Source organism: Rhinoderma darwinii, chromosome 13, assembly GCF_050947455.1.
Source record: "Rhinoderma darwinii isolate aRhiDar2 chromosome 13, aRhiDar2.hap1, whole genome shotgun sequence".
Taxonomy (NCBI): Eukaryota; Metazoa; Chordata; class Amphibia; order Anura; family Rhinodermatidae; genus Rhinoderma; species Rhinoderma darwinii.
The window spans coordinates 32,381,050-32,406,075 of record NC_134699.1 but is presented as its reverse complement, the minus strand read 5'-3'; the positions used below and the strand labels follow the sequence as shown (position 1 = coordinate 32,406,075).

The following is a 25,026-nucleotide window of genomic DNA, read 5'->3' as shown; positions in this document are numbered from 1 at the left end:
CCTCCATTTTCTAATGTGAGGCACGTGGTGTTATGAATTTTAAACCTGCATGTGCCTCCCATTAATAGTAATTAACCCCATAATGTTTCTCAGTCATAATGGACAACATTGGGTTAATGTGTGAGGTACATCATGGGGTTAATTACTATTAATGTGAGGCACATGGAGGTTCAAAATTCATAACACCTCGTGCCTCACATTAATAAGAGAAAGAAAGCAGTTTTTATTTTAGCATTCAGGGGAATAACGAGGGAGATGAGAGATTTCTCTGATCTTCGCTAAGAGGCTGCGGCTGTGTAATATAGCCATTGCCCTGCTCTTGACAACAAGTGTGCGCGCGGTCAGCATAATTGATACGGCCGGCGCTGCACTAATGAGCGGCGCAGGCACTGAAGACAGAACATGGGGGTGTTTTGCAGTGCACCCGCCATGTTCTCTGTCTTCAGTGTCGCCGCTCATTAGTGCAGCGCTGCGCTGGTCACATCACGTCATGTTGACAGCGCGCACTTGCGAAGACTCATGAGCGGGGCAATGGCTGTATCACACATGTATCACACAGCCGCAGCCCCGCTCTGACTACATTCATGTGTTACAATGCTAAGCTGTGCGACCGCACAGTTTAGTATCGAAATACAAGAAATAATGGTATTGAACCATTTGAGGGTGCACAGTATCGAAACAGTATCGAAGTTTCAAATGCTTCGTGCAACCCTATACATTACTGCTCATTGCTCCTTGTGAAAGTAGCAAATGAGCGCTGATCAACGAGCTGTCTTGTTGATCGACGCTCGTTTTCACGGCACACATTGGGCCTTGTTAAAAAGACCCTTATTCAGCTGACAGGCCAATCAGTTGTCAGAAGGTAGGGTAAGATGCTAAATTATGTAATCTAGGGGGTGCTGTAATTTGTGTAGCTATAGGGTGTACAGAGGTACCAATCACACCAAAGGCCCTTCTGCCACATAAAAAGACAAAAGTATTGTAACTGGCATATGTTGGGTTAGGGGCACGGTCATAGATCTTACATTGGGGACAAGGAGCATGAAGTTACACCCGTGGGGACTGGACCAGGCCTGACTGAACCTCCTAATAAATATTCATGAGCCATCATTTAGATGACTATACACAGATGGAACTCAGGACGATCATAGTATGAATTATAAGTAGAAAATAACATTCACAGAGTACAGGATTTTTTTTTTTAATTCTAACATGATTGGTCCAAATACATAGAAAAAGAGCATTTTCAATTTGAATGGTTTAAAATAATCTATTTCATGAACTACTTTCAGCTACCAGTGTTTCCTACCCCTCTGTTTCTCTCATTGTCAGTGGTATTAACAGAAATGACTTATAACAAAAGCTTGATTGTCGCCCTTAAACCCAGCTCCATTTATCAGGCTACTATTTCCTGTTGTCCACATAAGAGAGGTTCCGCCCTGCTCAGCCTCTGCCAGGCAATTGTGTGAGAATTGAGTTGGGAACAGTACAAGAATCCCATTGTTGTCATAATCTGACTTCAGATACATAGAGGGCTGAGTGTGAAGGACACGTTCAGAGCTATTCTGACATCAGAAATCTCTCCATAGCTTTCCTGATTTCACCAGTTTAGTGCAGTTGCACACGACCGAGTGCCACTCGGGCCGTTTTTCACGGCATCCGAGTGGCACCCGATAGCTTTCATGGACCCATTCACTTTAGCGAGTGAATCGGGTCTGTGGAAACGATCTTGACTCTCCGATATGTGGAACGATAGGACATGTCCTATCTTTCCACGGATCATGGACGGCAGCCAGCCGGCACACGCTGTCATGTGCATGTCTCCCATGTCTTTTAAATAGATCAGGGCGCCATCATTACCTTAGGGATGTAAACTATGTCTGAACTGTAGCACCCCATTGTTCACATGTCATTTTGAGTATTTTCTTATTCTGATGTCTTTACTTTTTACTTTACTTTACAAATCTGGATATTGGTAATGGAATTTCAAAACTCTTATACGCTTTAAAGGTCTATTAAATTCTGTGATGTACAATTTGGGGTAAATGCTTGTGTGAAATATTTCTAATTTCATTAATCCTTTTTTATTTATTTTTTATTTTACACAGGTGGCAACCTGTTCCTGGAACCAAGGCAGCCATGCTAGTGAAAGTGAATAGTTTGAGACAAGTCCCAGTATCTCCGGCCTGTGCACCACTTCAAAGTAGCAATCAAAAAAATTCTTTAGGCAGAGATACTGGTTATGCCCACGTTCAGCCCACCTCTATGCAAGCGAAATCTGGAATTGATACAAAACAATCAATGCAAGTCAAGAAAACCGACAATGGTGGATTCTGTCTTGTTTTGACTAATGGGGCCACATGTCAAACTCCACAGAGGACTCCCACAGGTACACTGCAGCCCTCCTCTCCCAGGTATGGCTCCCCTCCACCTATATATGATGAGCCATCTTTAGATTCTCCGATTTATGATGAGCCTCCTGCAGAGATGGACTTTGAGAGCATGACTGTACAATCAATTTCACCGCCTGTATCCCCAACTAATAGTCTGCAGAGCCATTCACAGACTCCAAAACTTCTGCCCTACCCAAGTCACCCAAATAAACACAAGAGGAGCCCTTCTGCTACGGAATACAGCCCAGCAGGCAGGGAGTATATAAAGCACATGGTTAATGTTGACCAATCCTCTAAGACTATTTCTCCCACTGGATCTCTTGATGCCACTCCTAAACAGCAGCCTGGTCCATTGGCCTTAAAAGACAGCTTTAAGCATTCTTGGAGAGTCTTGGAAGCTAATGTTCTCAAAAACATGGAGGCTCACCATAACAGGCAAAACAGTCTTCCTCAAGACTACCCCACAGTGGTAAGTCAACAGGACTCTGGTTATTCCACAGGCCCCTCTCCTAGCTTGAGAAAACGTAAAGGTAGGAGGCAAGGGGCGGCTCAGACGAGACCTGGTTCAGTAGGCAGCAGCAGTGAACTCAATGCACTAAATGATAAACTAATCGCAGAAATGAGGGCAGTAGTCTCTAGAACGACTACAGTAAAGGACAGCAAGACAAGCTTGGACATGGAGATAGAAAACATTGCCCCAGACAATAACAAGGTGCGGTTTCAGATGGACCCATTAAAAAACTATGTAGGCAGAGGGTCAAGGGACGACCTCACATCAAGCAGTAGGTCTTTGTACAGACTTGGACCTGAGATGAGAGATTTTAAAGGAGAAGTAAATACTCAGCCAGAAGTGGTACGACAGAAACGGACTTATGAGAAGATGGATTTCATGGAGAGGAAGGTCACAAGCCAGATAAGTTTACTCTCAACGGAATCGGCAAGAACCGCATCACAGGTACTTTTATTTTATAAGTATATCCTGACAGTCCTCTCCTGTCTACTTCGCACATGTATGAAAACCTATTTTATATCTTCTATCCTGAGATTATTGCTTGAGTTCTCAGGCCCAAATCCTGTGTTGTAAAGCTGCCAGGTTTTGATGACAACAGGTCAGGTGCAGTGTTACAGCTAGTTCACATGGAGTATTTTAGTGCTGTTTTTGACACGGAAACCGCATGAGTAAACAGCGCAAAAAAACACCCGCAATCACCTCCCATTTATTTCAATGGGAGTCGGAGGCAACATGCCCTTTCTTCGGGCATTTCTGTCACTGACCTCCCATTGACATCAATGGGAGGCAAAGATTGCGTTTTTCATGGTGGTTTTTTCCTGCGGCGCTCAATGGCCGTGGGTGAAAAATGCATCAAATAGTCTGCTTGTAGGTTAAAATCTGATTTTTCCACCTGCAAAAAACTCTGGGTGTGTGAACAGGGCCTTAACATGAAGAATTTGTGTGGATCCTAATTACGGTACCAAATATGTGGATGACACCAAATATACACATACAACTGCCAGGTAGGATACAGATAATATTGTATTCGATGGTCTGAATCCACACCAAGTCTCCATGATAACACAGCTCATGAAAGAAATCAGAAGAGGTTATGTCAGATAGGGACAGGTTATCACATTTTGGTTGAGGCGACGGCTAATATTCTCAATCTATAAAGTTGAGTGTACATTATTCCTAATAATACACACCTCACTTGCTGCAGAATCTCTTTTTGGGGGTCTGCAGCAGCTAAATTGTGTAATACATTGCCAACCATAGTGTTCTCCCCTCTATACAGTCAGACATACAGCGTCAGCCACAGTATGCTCCCACCAGCTAGCCAAAGTGCCCCCCCTTTCTGTTTCAGCCACAACTTGCCTAGCCGCATTACCTACCTGCTGCACATTCCCTTAGCAATTTGTTCGAAATGTCTTTTTTTTTTTCCGTATTTTAACTCTAAAACTCCTGGAGTCCATCTAGAACCAAAGGAATCTATCTGCTGTAGGATAATTAACGTACCATAGTCCTTGGACATGGTTTGTTTTTTTCTCAGTCTTAGAATGGGCAGTATCATGTTTTGACTAGCTGAACTTGTTCCATTAGGCTGTTGTTTTTGCCTTAGGTGTGGTTTAACTTTCCACTGCTGGAGGGACAAGCTAAATAGTTCAAGGTAAAACACTACAGGTTCTTACAGTTTTATACAGTCACTGTGGATTTGGCTCTACAAGATGTGCAAGTTAAGCCGGTTATCATGCACTATGTGCATTAGTGACGCCAAAGACAAAACGGCACAGATTCTATAAATATTTTTTAAAAATGTTCTCTTAATTGTGTCATACTGTCATTCCTATATATAGCCCCTAAAGTTGACCAGCAGTATTAGAGAAATGTCAGATGAACTTAATAATTTCAACATTTTTGTCTACTTTTTTTCTCAACAAATAATGCTTATTTATAATAATGCTGGATCAAGACCGTTTTTTCCCACCTGCAAATGCAAACAAGTTTCACTGACAGCAAGCAGACATATTGAAAATGGTCCCTAATTTAAAATAGAAAGTATATTAGTGCCAAACTTTTCATATTATGATGATTACGTTTTATTTACATACAATCGGAAACCCCCTTTTACAATGATTGATCCATCTTTTGTGAGCTAAGTCTTGATAGCTTGGAGTTCACAGCAGTGACCTTCCATGTCTCTAGTAATTCACTAGGCTTTGTGCAGAACTTCCTTAGAGAGACATCCTGTCCTACCCCATGTAAATAATTTACTATTTATCTTGTAGTTGATGATCCGTATAGTTATATCAACAAGCCATTGTACATCTGATGTCCGGCTTATCCCTAATGTCTATGGCTAGTACAAGGATCATGTACTGCAATGTGCTTAGACAGAGCCCTGGTATCTTCTATTTCTATAAACTAAAAAGCTTCTGTCTGTTGTAACCGTTGTTGTGCATGTCATTATTTTTTATATTAAAATCCTAAAATCTTGCAGTTTTACCCCGACCACTGAACCTCACAATAGTCTGACACTTCCTGTTCTGTAGAGATCACTTCTCAGCACTCATCTCCTTATCATCACAGGCAGAATTACAATGACAGGTAACACCTCTATATAGATAACACAGGATCCACCACTGACAATAGGTGATGGACACAGCTCCCCTCCTCCCCCTACCTGCACAGTGACCTCAGCACGTGACAGAGCATGCCCACAACACAAAATATATGCAATCAGAAAATTACTAATTAGTTAAAAAAAAAAAGATTAGATGTGTAGATTTTAAAGTAAAACAAATATATGTAGGTCATGTATTTCTCGTAAGCATTTTATCTCCTGGAATACCTCCACCCTCCATTTTTGGCAGATGATATGTATGATATATTTGATTACATTTTATATATATTTTAAAAATATTTACAGAGCAGGATTATCTAGAAGTATATTCTAGTAAGTTTCAGTGACCAGGTCATACTCCTCTGTGGTAGTATTGCACATGGATCGAGAGCCACAGTGTTACCATATCTCCAGAAGTGGTTTTATAATTTATGGCAACCAAGGGCCTGGTTTTAGAAACAAGGACGTGTATTGCAACAATGTACATGACCGTCATCAGGCTCTGACCAAACGGCTCTGTTCATGATTTTCTAACCTAACAGGCCATCATGGTTTTCTGCAGTGGGAGCTTGTTATTTATGTAGTTAAAAGCCTACCTAAGGCCGGGTTCCCACATAGCGTAAACGCTGCGGAATTTTCGCAACGGAATTGTGTGTGTAAATTCTGCAGCATTAACAGTAGCAGCAAAGTGATGTTCAAGGACAACTCCAGGTACACTTAGGATGAATGGCCACTTGTTAAAAATTCTGGACAGCCAAATGTAGCACCAGTGAAGTATATCAGAGGAATGTTTAACCTGCCTCCTCTCAAGACAAAGCAGAAAGGATCTGGGTATTTAAATTCGGTACATACTCCTCTGGTCCTGTACTTGAGATCCTAACTGAATTGAATCCTAATCTGCTGTACGTCAGCAAAAGCCAGGAAGTCGTGCTGTTACTTGTTTGTTAGTAGAGTACACTTAATGAAGTTATATACTGTTGTTAATTTACTTTAAAATAACGCATGCCGTGAAGGTGTGCAGTGCTGAATATTCAAATCAATCTGTTCAACCACTTGGATGTGAGCAGCTTGCTGTAGATACGTCCTCTGTTTCTGGATGCATGTGTAATGTCAACAATTTCATGTATTTGTTTTATTTGTGTTTCTCCACCGATCTTGTTCTGTCTTTCTTTAGAGAAAAACCTTATGATTGGTTAGATTTATATTATATGTTGTCGGTTTTTATATCTACAAAGTGGAAGTATACAAACTGAAGTTTTCTTCATAAAATAACATGAAAATAGAACCATTTCATTGTCTAAACTAATTAATCCTGTTTGCAGAGTGGAACTCTGGAGGGAAATCCTACATGTGAAGCTCGAGGTCAGACAACCTTTGGATCTGGGTACCAGTTCCCTTATACTACTCTGAAGAAACCACTTTCCCAAACAAGCATGGTGGACTGGGCTTCAAAGAACCTCAATATGCACACACAGGGAATCTTCCGCAGGAGAATCTCAATCTCTAATATGCTCTCTTGGAATGGCGGGTCCATCAAGAAGCCCATGTTGATCACTAGCAATCGAGTCATCAAGAAAGAAGCTTGTGAAATGTTCAAGCTGGTTCAGGTTTACATGGGAGACCGTCAGGGTCGGACAGACAGAAACCAAGTGGCTTTAGTGTTGGTGACTAAATGTTGGACAGTGCAAGGTTTGCGGGATGAACTGTACATGCAGCTGGTGAGACAAACCACCAACAACATGTCTTACAGGAGCTTGTCTTTAGGATGGGAACTTATTGCCATCAGTTTGGGGATTTTCTCCCCATCTCCAAAGTTTCAGTCATACCTGGAAGGTTACATCTACAGACATCTGGAAGAAGCCAGTGATCAAAACAGTAAGTATTACCGTGTGTTTTTGTTTTTTTTTTGTTTCTTTTTTTATCTTACTCTTCATTTCTTATGATCTATAAGGTTGCATTGCCTTTATATGCAGTGAATGTGGGAAATAAGCCATAAATAAAATCTGTTATGCTCTGATAGGACTTGCTGCACAGGTGGAGATGTTCTGTGGGGGAGAATTGCTTTTGGAATGTGTATATTGATAATCAAATAATACTCAAATTGTAGATCATGTATATAGTTCTAAAAAAATATATCTTTCTCACTGATGTTTTGCTTTTGGAAACTAGGACGCACATGACTGTCATCAGGCTCTGTTCACACCGCCGCTTGTTTTTTTCCATCAGGCTTCAGTTGCTTTTTGACCATCAGAATATCGTACCATATTACAGTATTGTATCCAGCAACATAAACGGATACCTGACGGAAACATGACTGATCCTTTATAAGTCAATGGAGAACTAAGGTATCAGTCATGACAAATCATAACGGAACCGTTATGGCTACTGTAAAGATGAAATTATGACGGAAGTGTGAACAAAGCCTTACTCCAACAGACTATAAGCAGAGCACTCACCAGAGGCAACCTCCGTAACAGGGGCCCCAATCTATCATGTTCTATTTATAATAATGGTGTCTTGTTATGTAGCAGTAAGGTCTTTGTGTCCCCTCTACACCCCCTATAGCTACGCCCCCTGGTTATCACCATCATACTCACTAGATTGGAAATGCTCAGCAGTATTTAATTTAAAAAAAATAATGGGGAGATGGTACCACAGGTAAATATTACATGGTGCAAATGTTGTTGGTAGACAGTAGACTCTATAATCTGCTGCTAGTCTATAATCAGGTAGCACATCCTTCTTGTAATGTGGGTGCTGCTATGACCTAGGGATAAGTATACGCATAAATTGACTCCTACTATTTCTAGCCATTGTAATTATACAGTTACTTTGTATCTGGAGCAAACATTTGGGAGGAAACATTCCAAGAGCTTTCGTTCATTGCCTATTGAGATATAGATTGAGACACGCACACACACACATATATTTTATATATATATATATATATATATATATATATATATATATATATATGACGACACGAGAGTGAGAGAACAAGGGGACGTGACAGAACCATTGTTCTTTTCACATGGATATAAAGTCCTATTCATGCAGGAAGGTGTTTTGTTTTCTAATAGGAGCGGCTGAGGTTCTATTGGAGATTTACTTCTATGACTTTTATTATTATGGCTAGGTAGGGTGGTCTCTAACGCGTTATGTTATTTCCTCATGTTGCAGACATTACTTATTGATAAATTACACTGGCGTTGTCATGTAATTACTGTAAAAAAAATATCGGTAGATATCTTGTAAGCACATGAAATTCCCTGTGTATTTTTTTTTTTCTTTGAATCCTACTTGCAGGTATGTTTGTTATGATGGATACAACAAAATGTACAAAATTGTTTACTTGTAGAATAATGTATATCAGATATGCATAGTGCAGTCAGTTTTGCACATTGGTTTTCCAACAGATAATTTAGTATTGGGTCGATTTGTCTGAACTGCGCATTTAAACAAAGGGTACAAAAAAAAAAAAAAAGAAGGATACTCCGCAGGAAAAATAAAAAGTATCGTACATCATCAAATGCAGATTTTTCCATTTGAAGGATAGAATGTAAAACTGACACACCGTGCAGCAGTTCTGTACTCTTTTTACAGTAAAACAGCACATCCTATTTAGTGGTAATGTGTATGAGGCCCAAGAAACATCTTACAATAGTTATTTTGCGATGTGAACTGGAGGGCCCACAGACTACTGCATGATCCATAAGCCAGTTGAATCTAAAACTTTGTGTAACATAAGTTGTGGGAAATATCAAACTAACATACTACCCCGCCTGTGCCTGCAAGTGTGTGTAGTCTGTTATTTTACTTCTGTGCTGTGAAGTTTTAATATAATGTCTTGTCTTGTGGATTTAAAAAGGTTATTGTGTCATATGTCATTATTATATGAATGCTAACCTCCCCTTGCTTGCCAGCACTAAGCTTGGATAAGAGGGTAAGGATGACAGAACTCTATCCTGCGTTCCTTTTAGCTTACATAATAAAAATGTAAAAAAAATATTTTTACATATATGTATGTAAAACCTATTTTCAGACGTTTTTTGGGTCGTAAACGCTGGAAATAACGTCTAAAAATGCGGGGGCTGAACGCCTCCAAACATCTGCCATTGATTTCAATGGGAAAAATGGCGTTGCGTCGGCACGGGGCATTTTTACGCGGCTGTTTTTAGTACTGGCCGCGTAAAAAGACGCCTCTTAAAAAGAAGTGCATGTCACTTCTTGAGCTGTTTTGGAGCAGTTTTTCATTGACTCAATAGAAAAACAGCTAAAAAAATAGCCGGAAAAAAACGCAGCAAAAAAACGCTAGTTGCTTAAAAACCAGCTGAAAATCAATGGCTGTTTTCGCTTGAAAACAGCTCCATATTTACAGCCGTTTTTTGTTAAGCGTGTGAACACACCCTTACACAACCTGTTAATGGGGTTGTCCAGTTATATGTAAATAAAGCTATTATAAATTAAAACTTCTGTAACTTTCTAATATACTTTTTATTTTCCTGACCATTTTCAATAACTTTTTTTTCCATCAGTAAATGGAATCTTTGTTGTTTACATTCAGAAGCTGGAACCTAGTCTCAACCTAATCCTTCTTTCACACAGCTGCAGTCTGATATAGTGTATCAGTCTAGGCAATCCTCTATGTGGTAAACACTCCAGCAGCACAGATGTCTTTTCTGTCTTAGGCCATGGTCACATCATGTTATTTTACTTCCATCCGAGGTATACGTCAGGAGTCTTGACGTATACCTCTGATGGAAGGCACCGACGTATCCTACTGTATAGGCGTACAGTGGGATATGGGATAATTAATTTGTGTGTTTTTATTTAATAAAATCTTATATTGACTTTATTTAATTTTTCACACACAAAGTTTTTTTTAATTGACACTTTCTTACTGTACTGGGGCTGCCATGTTTTATTTCATGTGTGTATGTGTCTGTTAACGACACATACAGAGATGGAATACGGCAGCTACAGGGCATGGGACACAATGAAAGGGAGCCGTCCATTGCCTCTGCTATCTGGTTCTGTACTGCGCAGACGCAGTTCAGAGTCACACAGCAGAGAAGCTGGTTTGTAGGGAGATAGCAGGCGCCATTATGAAGACCGGCTGCACTGCAGGTGAGGTGTGTGTGTCTCTGTCTGTCCCACTCTCTTGCTCTCTCTCACAGACCCATGCTCTCGTGACCCCCGGCGGGCCCCCCCCCGATGCGCCCCCCTGTCGCTAGATGTATTGTCAGTGTGGACGGTGTGCGGACTGTGATCGGGTGAGGAGGTGAGGTATCCGTCAGCAGGAGGTCAGGGAGGAGACAGTCAGCAGCAGATGGTTATTCCTATTACAGAGTGGTGTGACAGTCTCCTCTACTGCGGAGGAGACTGTCAGCAAGATTGTATGGGGACGATGGAGGAGACTTTCAGCAGGATTGTATGGTGATGCTGGAGGAGATGGTCAGCAAGATTGTATGGGGACGATGGAGGAGAATGTCAGCAGTATAGGGTGGTGATGCTGGAGGAGACTATCAGCAAGATTTATGGTGATGCGTCCCCACCCAATCTTGCTGATAGTCTCCTCCATCATCACTACCCTATCTTGCTGACAGTCTCCTCCAGCATCACCATACAATCTTGCTGACATTCTCCTCCATCATCACCACCCAATCTTGCTGACCGTCTCCTCCATCATCACCACCCAATCTTGCTGACAGTCTCCTCCAGCATCACCATACAATCCTACTGACTGTCTCCTCCATCATCACTACCCTATCTTGCTGACAGTCTCCTCCAGCATCACCATACAATCTTGCTGACATTCTCCTCCATCATCACCACCCAATCTTGCTGACCGTCTCCTCCATCATCACCACCCAATCTTGCTGACAGTCTCCTCCAGCATCACCATACAATCCTACTGACTGTCTCCTCCAGCATCACCATACAATCCTGCTGACTGTCTCCTCCAGCATCACCATACAATCCTACTGACAGTCTCATCCAGCATCACCACCCAATCTTGCTAACAGACTCCTCCATCATCACCACCCAATCTTGCTAACAGTCTCCTCCATCATCACCACCCAATCTTGCTGACAGTGATGCTGGAGGAGACTGTCAGCAGGATTGTATGGTGACGCTGGAGGAGACTGTCAGCAGTATTGGGAGGTGATGCTGGAGGAGACTGTAAGCAGTATTGGGTGGGGATCCTGGTGGAGACTGTCAGCAGGATGGAGGGATAAAGAGATTTAGCAGGAGAGGCATGTAAAATGCGCTAAAAAAAACTTGTCAAATACACGCCGTGTGAACCTGTCAACTGAAAAGTCATTCACTTCAATTTCATCATTCTAAGGGTATGTTCACACACAAGTGTTTTCAAATGTCCTGAAAAACGGCTGAAAAATCGGAAGCAGAACGCCTCCAAACATCTGACCATTGGTTTCAATGCAAAATACTGCGTTCTGTTGGGGCGTTTTTTTTACGCGGGCACTTTCCAAAAACGGCACGTAAAAAGACACCCGCCAAAAAGAAGTGCATATCACTTATTGGGATGTTTTTGGAGCCGTTTTTCATTGATTCTATAGAAAAACAGCTCCAAAAACGTGAGTTTGATTAAAAATTGACTGAAAATCAGGAGCTGTTTTCCCTTTTTTTTGTAAGCGTGTGAACATACCCTTAGCCTTTTCGTGTGTCCTATAGCTTCTGCGAGCTGCATTTCAACAATCACACCCAAAATGGCAGCCGGACACTGCTTAGCAATTTTAAGACACCTTTTCCTGGCTTGTGGGAGGGTGGGTGAGATTCCCTCCCACATTTACGGCAGCTGTGAGTCAGGTTGCTTTGCCTTATTCACCTTGCTGTAATTCTGGGAAGTGCTCCCTCTGGTAGCCAACATAGGAAAACATGTCAAATTATTATTTAATTTTTAATACTTTCCACCATGTGGAAGTAAAAAAAAAAAAAAAAAAATGCAAAAAAACGGTTTAATTTGCGACACATTCCCTTTAAGCGCTGGGCCCGGGGAAGCCCTTGATGTCACTCTCCATATATAGACAGTGATGTCAGGGGCCAATAACTATGGAGTCCCCGGCCTGAGCATCGCAAGCGCTCTGGCTGGGGACTACTATCTTGGGAAAGCCCCTGACATCACTGTCCATTTATGGACAGTGATGTTAGGGGCATTGTAATGCGAGAATCCTTGATAAGAACGTTTGCAACGCTCTGGATTCCACTTCTAGAGGGAGCCCCTGACGTTACTGTTCATATATGGACAGTAATGCCAGGGGCTTCTCCAGTCCCAGAGTTCCAGGCCAGAGTTGTACAGATGCTATGGCCAGGCACTACGTAGTTAAAAGCCCCTGACATCACGGTCCATACAAGGACAGTGATGTCAGGGGCTTCCCTAGGTCCGGATTCCCTGTGCTGAGTGCTACCTGATGCTCTTCCCGGGGATTCCAGCCCTAGGAAAACTCCCCAAGGTATACGTTTTACAGTAAAAAAAAATGTATACCAGATGTTTTTTTTTGTTCAGGATTCCTTTAGGATGGAATAGTGTAGTCTACTACGTTATTCCATCCTCCAAAAAAAAAAAGTATACCAATGTAAACTAGCCCGACGGATGCCAAAAGGACACACGTTTGGACTCTATCGGGCTAATGGAGCCCTATGGACATGTTTAGCGTGTACAAACGTGATGTGAACAGGGCCTTCTATATATCAATAGAGTGATGTATCGATACATTATATCAAACTGCTGCTGTGTCAATGAAATACTAAGTCTGTACAGGTTTCCATTCATGAACAATAAGCAAAGATGGTCTGTATCTGGTATGACTGTCGAGTCCCATTCACTTATTAAAAACATAGCAAATAAAGCGATTATGACATGGTACACTTACTCCTGGAAAACCTCCTTAAAGAGGCTCTGTCACCAGATTTTGCAGCCCCTATCTGCTATTGCAGCAGATAGGCGCTGCAATGTAGATTACAGTAACGTTTTTATTTTTAAAAAACGAGCATTTTTGGCCAAGTTATGACCATTTTCGTATTTATGCAAATGAGGCTTGCAAAAGTACAACTGGGCGTGTTGAAAAGTAAAAGTACAACTGGGCGTGTATTATGTGCGTACATCGGGGCGTGTTTACTACTTTTACTAGCTGGGCGCTCTGATGAGAAGTATCATCCACTTCTCTTCACAACGCCCAGCTTCTGGCAGTGCAGCACTGTGACGTCACTCACAGGTCCTGCATCGTGTCGGCACCAGAGGCTACAGATGATTCTGCAGCAGCATCGGCGTTTGCAGGTAAGTCGATGTAGCTACTTACCTGCAAATGCTGATGCTGCTGCAGAATCAAGTGTAGCCTCTGGTGCCGACACGATGCAGGACCTGTGAGTGACGTCACAGTGCTGCACTGCCAGAAGCTGGGCGTTGTGAAGAGAAGTGGATGACACTTCTATACACAACGCCCAGCTAGTAAAAGTAGTAAACACGCCCCGATGTACGCACATAATACACGCCCAGTTGTACTTTTACTTTTCAACACGCCCAGTTGTACTTTTGCAAGCCTCATTTGCATAAATACGAAAATGGTCATAACTTGGCCAAAAATGCTCGTTTTTTTAAAATAAAAACATTACTCTTATCTACATTGCAGCGCCGATCTGCTGCAATAGCAGATAGGGGTTGCAAAATCTGGTGACAGAGCCTCTTTAAGACCGGAATCACACATTCATCCCAAAGACCAGAGTTGATTCAACAAAAAGGAGAAGTATAAATGAAAAGACTGAAACTTCTCCTTTCGTTTTGGTAAAAAACACATCTAAAACTGCATGTGTAAGTCCAGTTGTAAGGGCAGAATCACACACAGAAATTTGATGCATTTTTTGTGGCAGTTTTTGGCTCATGCTTTGGAACAAAAGCCAGATGTGGATTCAAAAGGAAGGAAGGAAGGGTATATAGAAAAGACTGATGCACCATTTTTCTTTTGTCCATACCTGTGTTTGGCTCAAAAAACGGAGCCAAAAACTGCATAAAAAAAATGTGTGCGTGATCCTGGAAATAGCTCGTAAATATCCCCTTTATATTGAATCACTTGAAGATATCATACTAGTCATGCGGATCAGACGCCCCATCAATCAGGAGTTGTGCAATGACTGTAATACACAATCACTGCCCCACTCTAATGGCGGAGAATAGAGAAACGTTAGATCTCGGCCATTTCACCCTTTATATGCCGCTATCATTTTGTTTTGTGGTATACAAAGGCAGAGACTGGGGAGGGGGCCCTTTGAGTGCATCACAAGGGATTCCTGCGACTCGATCCAAGCTCACACCTTGTATGGACAGACAAACCAGGGTCAATTGAACCCTAGGGCTGTCTGGTCATATTGCCTGTTGTTAGGGCATACCTAGATAGATATAGATACATGCGAGTACAGTGTAGTAAAATATATCTAAATCCCCCTTTTGGGATAAATAAATAAAACTAATGTTAAAAAAAAAAGATATCAGTAATAAAAAATTAAAAAAAAACAGCACATTTTTATAATAGAGTATTTTCAGCATTTTTTCACCAAAAAATTATAATATACATTAAACACTAATGTATATGCATTAAAATGGTACCCGAAAAAAGGAAAAATAAACAAAATTGTTCATGTCTATGTTCTAGATATTTGTAGACTAGGACCACATAGAACATTTTCCAGACATGGAGCAGCATTAACACTTTGGGAACAGCTAAATTGTTGTCAGAGTTACAGGACGACACACAATTTTATTTTAGTCGGTTCCTAGGGTGACTGTGCAGTGAACATGCTCCATGCTGCGCCTCCATTTAAAAGTCCTAGTTGTGTCAGCAGCAATGGCTGTACAGGTGGCATTGTCATCTGCTACAGTCATTTGCCCTCTGCTGTGTAGCCATAACCTTTCCCTTAGCAGTGGTCACTTGATTAATGTGTAATAATATTAAAGTCCCAAGTTCCAGGTATCTTGACAATAGTTGAGGGGCTAAACTGATGATTTCTGCTTGCAGTACACCAACGAATTCAGGAAGCTCAAGACCTGAAATCTAAGAAGAACTCAAAATCCCGGAAAAAGAGGAAGCAAAATGTGGACGAGGAGGAAGGTAAATACAAAAGGAGTTCTGAAACTGAAATATGTTCAGTCCCCAGACACCTGGGTGATGTGTTTAAGTATGTGCCTGCTCTGTGTTAAGCTGCTCATATTATGACTAGTATGGTTTTGTAAACCAGGAATGGACTTGTATCTGTTGTATTGTATGTACGTTTTTTTGATATTTGTACTAACTTGTAACCGCATGCATTTGATCATAGTGAGTCCAACGCAGCATACACATAAAAATGAGTTATTTAACTAGTGGTCATAGGAGAACACGTGAAGTCTGCTTCAACAAAGATTACTGTGGTATTGAGTAATCCAGTGGTCGAATGTGTCATAATGTATATTACATCTACAATATAAATGGGGATAACTCCCTTTTTTATAGCCCCCCTCCCTTAAGTATTTATAATGAAAAACAGAAATTCCTCAAACCCTGTTTTACCATAAGTAAAAAACAGATATAGGAGGTTTATTCTACTGTTACTCACGTTGGGGGCCTAATGAATTAACACATTTCTGGCACTTTAATGTAAATTTATGAAAGTAGGCAAACAATTGTGACCTATTCGTTACGTATTGGTCAAGATGGTACTTGGAGCTCCAAGGCCCCATTGTAAAATGGGCAACACAACTCCCCCCCCCCCCCCCATCTACCATGTGCCACATGTAGTACTGGTGTCATCTTATGTGGTAGAGGTGTCATTAAGACCCCAGGTACAACTGCAGACCCTATTATTACACCCCTGATACTGGTTATTTTTGTGATTCACACACTTTGCCTAACACCGGCTGTTAGGCCCAATTCTTTTTAATCCCTTTATTAATGACCTTGTGGATGGGATTGATAGGAAGGTGTCAGTTTTTGAAACTCAGCTAGACTATATAATATTACACAAAGACATAGATAAGCTGGCAGCATGGGCAAAAACATGGCAGATGAAATTTAATGTTGATAAATGTAAAGTAATGCACCTAGGATGCAATAATAGTATTAAGGCATATACATTAAATGGAACAAAACTGGGGACGACGGAAAAAGAGAAGGACCTGGGTATTCTGGTTACAAATAAACTAAGCAGCAGCACTCCATGTCAGGCATCAGCTGCAAAAGCATATAGTATTTTAGGGTTTGTAAAAAGAGAGATAAAAACCAGTAATTGTAATGTAACATTATCCCTTGTAACGCCACATCTTGAATATAGAATTCAGTTTTTGGCTCAAAGGCAGGCGACTAGATTATTGTATTCGAATGGGAGGTGTCGCTTACAATGAAAAACTAAAGAAGTTGGGCTAGTCCAGCTTGGGGGAAAAAGACACTTTAGAGGTGATTTTATTAATCTGTATAAGTATGTGTGTGGTCAATACAGAGAACTAGCACATAATCTGTTCTTTCCAAGGACTCTACAAAAGACCAGGGGACATTCATGTGGAAGAAAGATATAAATATAGGAAAGGGTTCTATACAGTTAGAGTAGTAAACTATGGAATGCCTTACCCCAAGAGGTAGTGATGGCAGATACTTTGTCAGCATTCAACCACTTACTGGCCAGCCTATTTTAAACCTTGATGACCAAGCAATTTTTTAAGTTTTTCCATCATCGCATGCCAAGAGCTATAACTTTTTTATTTTTGCTTCGACATAGCTGTATAACGTCTTGTTTTTTGTGGGAGAAGTTGTATTTTTTAATAGCACCATGTTGGGGTACATATAATTTATTGATGAAGTTTTATTAACTTTTTTTTGGGGGGATAGAAAAAAACCTGAAATTTTGCCACTTTTTTGCGTCCTAAATCTACGCCATTTACCGTGTGGTATAAATAACACTAACTTTGTTCAGCGGGTTGTTACAATTGAAAGATGCCATATTTGTACTGATTTTTTATGGTTTACTACTTTTACACAGATGGAATTTTGAGGCAGAATTTTCAGCCTGCAAAAATCTCTGTGTGAACAGAAGGGTGAATAGAGGCTTCTATAAATATTTTTGATCATCCATTTGGTATGGCATAGATTTACAGCTTGTAGATAAATGATGGGATTCAAACATGGCCTTTGGGCAGGTTTTGGTGAAATTATATGGACACTTGACCATTACACCTATATGATCTTGATAGACATCCCATTCCAAAACCGTTGGAGTTAAGGCACCAATTGCAGCTGTAACAGCCTCGGCTCCTCTGAGAAGGCTTTTTATAGAATTTTGTAGTGTGCCTGTTCAAATTTGTGGCCGTTCGGCCAAAGCGCAGTGTCGGTCAGACACTGATGCTGGACTAGAAGGTCTAACTAGCAATTAGCTTTCCAATTCATCCCAAGGTGTTCAATGTGGTTGAGTTCAGGGCTCTGTGCTGTCGCTCAACTTTTTCCACACCAAACTCGTAACATCGTGCCTTTATGGACATTTCTCTGTGCACTGGGACACAGTCTTGCTGAAACAGGAGAGGGCCTGGGCCTTCCCCAAACTGTTGCCCCAAAGTTAGAAGCGTACAATTGTCCAAAGTGTCTTTATATGCTGTAGCATTAACATTACACTTCACTGGAAATATAGGGCCTAGCCCAAACCCTGATCAAATTTTACGGTAGGCACAATGAAATTCAAGGGTTTGGCCGACTTTAAGCTCATGTGTTTAGGCAGCTTTACATTGCTTTCTCCTCAGGCAGCTATGGAGGCAATCAGAAAATGTGCGGAATAATGTTATCTTTGTTCAAAGGGTAATGGAAATCTAAGCAAACGGCAGGCATACATCATGTTTTATAAGTGCATAGGTGACCTGAATAATGTAAAAGCTGTATGTGTATATTGGCTTCTTCCTTATATTTCCCTAATCCTGATTTTGGGATTCCTGAGTTTAGGATTAGACTAGCTCTGAACTTGAATAACTGGCTTGCAAATCCAATAATTGTAGTTGCCCTCATTCACGGTTATGAGTTATGCATAGATGCTGTCTGTAAATGATAGGTGTGTACTGTTGGCAGGATATTAAGCTTGTTCATGTTATTTCTGAGATTTAATTACTTGTGCACTAAGGCTGGGTTCACACAGAACATAAAAATTACGCTGTGTAACTGGTCTAAAAATCCACACCACAATACGCACGTGTTACATGCAGATTGTGGTGGAGTTATAGCCGTGGATTTCCATCTTTGTAGAGCGCATTTACGCAACAGATAGGGCATGCTAGGGACTGGAGAATCCGCTAAGGAATTTTGTATGCTATGATTGAATGGGTTTGTTAAAACTGCGCTCACTTTCATTGTACTGTGCTTTGTTGCGGAATTTCGGTGTGGATTCCACAACCAAAATTCTGCACTAAATATGTGATGTGTGATGATTATTCACTGCAGTCTTCTAGATCTCACATTTAGCAGAACTGAGTAACAGACTGCATGTGTACTATCTATGACTGAACTTTTTCCTGATTGTCTTGGTTCTCACTGTACACAGGACATATGATGTTCGATGTAAATGGACTAATAACCCCTTTCTTAAAGGAACTCTATACCTAGGAGCGAACAGGAAAAAAACAGGATACCTATATGTCAGCCTGCAATATCTCGAAACAAACACTCATTTGGCAAAAAACAGAAGTCCATTTCTTTCTTTGGCAAAAAACAGAAGTCCATTTCTTTCTTTGGCAAAAAACAGAAGTCCATTTCTTTCTTTGGCAAAAAACAGAAGTCCATTTCTTTCTTATCTCCTCTATCGTGCAACCAACAGGGCTCATCTTAGGGAATCTATTGTAGGCAGAGTTGTCAAGCAAACATAACCCCGTCCCTTTCCCTTAAATTGAAAGTGGTAGGGGAGACAAAATTAATGCCTCCTGGGACTAATTTAGTATTCTTTAAATTAGAGTAAGAAACCGCGATAAGAAAAAGGATTATCATCAAAAGTTACTAATTTTTCATGCGTTTTACTTCCCTTTTAACTTCAATGTTCCTTATATAGGGTCAAAAATATGTAGACACCCCTCCTAACTATTGAGTTTTGGTATTTCAGCCAAACACATTGCAAACAGGTGCATAAAATCAAGCACACAGCCATGCAATCTTCATAGACAAACATTGGTAGTAGTAGTATGGGTCATACTGAAGAGCTAAGTGGAGGAGATTTATCAAAACTGATGCAAAAAAAAAAAGTGGCCCATGGCAACCATTGGGATTCCACCTCTCATTTTTCGGAGGCACTTTTTTAGAAAATGATTGGTTGCTATGGGCAAATACTCCACTTTTGTTTGCACCATTTTTTATACATCTCCCCCAGTGACTTTAACTTGTGGTATGCTAGAACAGTGCAATGTGTAGTTTGTGAAATTTCTGATATGATGTGCTATTGTGAAGTGGAAGTGTCTAGGATTAATAGATCCACTGCTTAAACTGAGGTATAATACTCCTTGAAAGTAGCTGCAATTTCAGCAGCTAGGTGTTTGCGAGATTGGAGGAGGTCTGCATTTCTTGGACATGTGTGCAGATTTATTGAATTCTCAGGGCTCTAGCCAGGGACTAAAGGGCCTTTTACACCGACCGACACTCGGCCGGTGCAGCGAGCGCCGATCAACGAGACATTGTTGACCGGCGCTTGCTTACTCCTGTCTCACGGAGCTATGGATGGGGACGAGCGGTCGTTACTCCGATCGCTTGTCCCCATACATTATTATCATGTTGACAGTGTGTCTCCCTGTTCACACAGGGAGATGTGCAGCAGACAGCGATAATATTTAACTTTTATGACCAGCAGATGATTGATGATAGATTGCTCGTGCATCTGCTGATCGTTCCCCTGTTTACACAGGGCAATTATCGCCAAGCGTTCTAGGAGCATTCTACCCCCTTAACACTAATGCCGTATTCCTAGTACAGTTGTCGGCATTTAGATAAAGTTCCTTTAGCTTTGTCTAAGGGGAGAGTGCAAAGAGCTTCACGTTTTTGTATGAGAGAGTTTAGTGTCATCTGTAGTGTGCTCTTGTGAGTGGTTTCTAAGTTGCGGATCTAAGTTAGAAGGTTCATTACAGCCAGAGTGTGTTAATGTTTGAAGCGTGAGCCATGTTTCACTAAAATGCCTCTAATAACGCACTTGTGTGCCTCCCAACCAACGCAGGGAGCTATGTACACAGTGTTCCAAATTATTATGCACATTGGATTTAAGTGTCATAAACATTTAATTATTAGTTTTTCAATGAAACTCATGAATGGTATTGTGTCTTACGGCTCTTTGGATCATTGTAAACAATCTCAGACACCTGTGATAATTAGTTTGCCAGGTGTGCCCAATCATAGGAAAACTACTTAAGAAGAACGTTCCACATTATTAAGCAGGCCACAGGTTTCAAACAATATGGGAAAGAAAAAGGATCTCTCTGCTGCCGAAAAGCGTGAAATAGTGCAATACCTTGGACAAGGTATGAAAACATTGGATATTTCAAGAAAACTTAAGCGTGATCATCGTACTGTGAAAAGATTTGTGGCTGATTCAGAGCACAGACAGGTTCGTTCAGATAAAGGCATAATGAGGAAGGTTTCTGCCAGACAAATTAATAGGATTAGGAGAGCAGCTGCTAAAATGACATTGCAAAGCAGCAAACAGGTATTTGAAGCCGCTGGTGCATCTGGAGTCCCGCAAACCTCAAGGTGTAGGATCCTCCAGAGGTTTGTAAGTGTGCATAAAACTATTATTCGCCACCCCCAAACAATGCTCACAAGCAGAAACGGTTGCAGTGGGCTCAGAAATACATGAAGACTAATTTTCAAACCGTGTTGTTTACTGATTGCCGTGCAACCCTGGATGGTCCAGATGGATGGAGTAGTGGATGGTTGGTGAATGGCCACCATGTCCCAACAAGGCTGCGACGTCAGCAAGGAGGTGGCGGAGTCATGTTTTGGGCTGGAATCATGGGGAGAGAGCTGGTAGGCCCCTTTAGGGTCCCGGACGGTGTGAAAATGACCTCTGCAAAGTACATAGAGTTTATGACTGACCACTTTCTTCCGTGGTACAAAAAGAACCGTGCCTTCTGTAGAAAAATTATCTTCATGCATGACAATGCACCATCTCATGCTGCAAAGAATACCTCTGTGTCATTGGCTGCTATGGGCATAAAAGGAGAGAAACTCATGGTGTGGCCCCCTTGTTCCCCTGACCTCAACCCTATTGAGAAACTTTGGAGCATGCTCAAGCAAAATATCTATGAGGGTGGGAGGCAGTTCACATCAAAACAGAAGCTCTGGGAGGCTATTCTGACATCCTGCAAAGATATTCAAGCAGAAACTGTCCAAATACTCACAAATTCAATGGATGCAAGAATTGTGAAGGTGATATCAAAGAAGGGGTCCTATGTAAGGCTTCATGCACACGACCGTGCTCTTAATTACGACTCGTAATTACGAGCACGGCCGGCCGCTTTTGCGAGCCGTGCTGTCATTATAAAGTATAGCAGCACGGTCCGTAAAATAGAACATGTTCTATTTTTTTAACGGCACGGGCACCTTCCTGTGAGAAAACGGGAAGGTACCCGTGGGTAACAGAAGTCTATGAGCCCGTTATTGCGGGTCGTAATTACGACCCGCAATAACGGGTGTTTTTACGGTCGTGTGCATGAGGCCTTAACATGTAACTTGTCCTGCTAAGTTTTTTTTTATTGAAAGAGCTTTTGATTTCTGTAAATATGACCTCCTGATGCTGCAAATTCAACAAATTACCATTTTAGTTCTCTTTACAACCTTTACAATGTTTTGATCTCTGTTGTGCATAATAATGTGAAACAGTGCATTTTGAGTTTACTTCTAAAAACAAATCTGTTATCATTAGGAGATTTGTTCAATAAAATTTGCATTATACTCCAACGGTTGATGGCTTGAAGATTATACTGACTGTCATTTGCATCGACTATTTAGGAAAATAAGCGAAAAATAACATTTGCATAATAATTTGGAATGCGGTGTATACAGCTTTATTTGCGGTAAAGATTTCAGTGAGGGTTTGTTTCACGTCTTGTAATACCACTGGGTCATTTAGAAATTAAACAGTAAGTTTCTAGACCTTTACATCTACTACAACTGCAGATTATTATATAAACAACAGTGAGGCTCTGTTCACACTAATGTCTTGGCTACCGTTTTTTTTTTTACCGGAGTCATGACGACTATGCTGGATACCTTTTTAATCAGATACCTGTGAACCTCGACTGATCCCCAGTGACTGTCAGGGGGTTTAGCATTTTTTTTTATATAGCAAGAATGTCACTGTAAATTGCTAATTTTACCATAAAAAAAATACTGTATTTTTCTGTTAACCTTCACATTAAAGCTGACAATTTTCCATCCTCTTCTGCCGCCTAACTCCACTCTACTTGCCAAATCTTCATTTAAAGAGGCTCTGTCACCAGATTTTGCAACCCCTATATGCTATTGCAGCAGATCGGCGCTGCAATGTAGATAAGAGTAAAGTTTTTATTTTAAAAAAACAAGCATTTTTGGCCAAGTTATGACCATTTTTGTATTTATGCAAATGAGGCGTGTTTAAAGTAAAAGTCCAACTGGGCGTGTATCATGTGTGTTACATCTGGGCGTGTTTACTACTTTTACTAGCTGGGCGTTCTGACGAGAAGTATCATCCACTTCTCTTCAGAACGCCCAGCTTCTGGCAGTGCAAAGACGCAGCGTGTTCTCGAGAGATCACGCTGTGTCGTCACTCACTTCCTGCCCCAGGTCCTGCATCGTGTCGGACGAGCGAGGACACATCGGCACCAGAGGCTACAGTTGATTCTGCAGCAGCATCGGCGTTTGCAGGTAAGTCGATGTAGCTACTTACCTGCAAACGCTGATGCTGCTGCAGAATCAACTGTAGCCTCTGGTGCCGATATGGCCGACACGATGCAGGACCTGGGGCAGGAAGTGAGTGACGTCACAGCGTGATCTCTCGAGAACACGCTGTGTGTCTGCACTGCCAGAAGCTGGGTGTTAACGAACAGAAGTGGATGATGCTGATTCGTCAGCATCATACACTCCCATTCCTAACGCCCAGCTAGTAAAAGAAGTAAAAACGCCCAGATGTACACACACAATACACGCCCAGTTGTACTTTTACTGTAAACACGCCCAGTTGTACTTTTGCAAGCCTCATTTGCATAAATACAAAAATGGTCATAACTTGGCCAAAAATGCTCGTTTTTAAAAAATAAAAACGTTACTGTAATCTACATTGCAGCGCCTATCTGCTGCAATAGCAGATAGGGGTTGCAAAATCTGGTGACAGAGCCTCTTTAAGTCAAATGTTAAGAATGATCATTTTTTATAACATAACAATGGCTCTTACTGTCGGGAGTATAATTTACACTTGAAAAATGTGTGGACGTCTTAATGTAATCCCATGTTACTGGAGTTGTCATGGCTGCCTTTGAAGCAGTTTTTATGGTTACCACAAACAATACTAGTTGAAAGCGAATATTCCTTGCAGTTTTTGTCTTGTAGAGACCACCTCATTCAGCATTGCGGTGGTTAACAGAGCCATGTCCCAGTTCTCCCACTATTACAATGCATTTCAGTACTGACCTCACGCCTCTGGAATGCAGCAACTCATTCCGTCCACTTAGAATGCTCATCTCAACGTTCAGCTCCACAAGGATCTATTTCAGTGGCTGACACACCTATTCAGCAAATTATAATGAATTACCGGTCTGCGACAAAGCTGTTAGTCACGCTTGCTTTTACTATGTTTATGGCTGTTGTTGCTATTATTTTTACTATATATTCTCTGTAAGATTCTTACCTTTATATTGGATTGATCTGTGAGCATCCTTGCTGTATCATCGATTTTACAGTTAAAAGGGTTGTCTTTTTGGGAGGCCCATTTTCAGATACCCTATAAATGAGTTCTGCGTTAAGAGGGCTCTCTCATTCGGAAAATCCATAAATTAGCTGGAGCAGCGAGGTGCTGCAAAGAGTGTTCCCTCTGGATCGACTCATGCATGCATTATACCATGTAATACTTCAAATTTCCTGTGGTGGCACCGCAGGAAAATTTTATATTTGCTGCCAATTTTCTCCCTGCAGTGAGACACTCTGTAATCAGCTTATTCTCGGGGGACCCTTCTAAGGAAAAGTTAAAAGTGTATAACCTCTTTTTCTTTTTTGAATTGACGAACTCCACTCAGACAGAACGATACAGCTTCTATGAATACAGGATACATAGAGGATGTATCGTAAAATGTAACATGAATTTTTAATGAAAGTCAATTAAAAAGTTGTTTAAAAACACATAAGACATTGATTTATTTAAAATATATATTTCAATGGTGTAAATAGCCATTAAACCAATCATATTCAAATTATCATAATCACTTCTGTCATTTAAATGAGCATGAAGTCAGACAAGCCAGGTTGTTTTCATATAGATAGGAGTGTTTTTCA

General features: G+C 41.1%; 1 protein-coding gene and 1 long non-coding RNA gene across 3 annotated transcripts in view; one reads left to right on the top strand and one right to left on the bottom strand.

Annotated features, from left to right (window-relative positions):
• Positions 1 to 25,026, top strand: part of LOC142665435 (rho GTPase-activating protein 39-like) — a 156,007-nt gene that overhangs the window by 105,790 nt on the left and 25,191 nt on the right. For both annotated transcript variants that reach the window (XM_075845133.1, XM_075845132.1), the window contains 3 exons: positions 2,109 to 3,348; positions 6,832 to 7,384; positions 15,541 to 15,633. In XM_075845133.1, the coding sequence (XP_075701248.1) occupies positions 2,109 to 3,348; positions 6,832 to 7,384; positions 15,541 to 15,633 (1,886 nt within the window). The remainder of the gene's footprint in view (positions 1 to 2,108; positions 3,349 to 6,831; positions 7,385 to 15,540; positions 15,634 to 25,026) is intronic.
• LOC142665438 (uncharacterized) overlaps positions 1 to 25,026 on the bottom strand; it is a 53,497-nt gene that overhangs the window by 10,835 nt on the left and 17,636 nt on the right. Inside the window, exons 2-3 of the long non-coding RNA XR_012851504.1 lie at positions 24,386 to 24,478; positions 24,169 to 24,263 (exon numbers count right to left, since the gene is read on the bottom strand). This is a non-coding gene — a long non-coding RNA (uncharacterized LOC142665438). The remainder of the gene's footprint in view (positions 1 to 24,168; positions 24,264 to 24,385; positions 24,479 to 25,026) is intronic.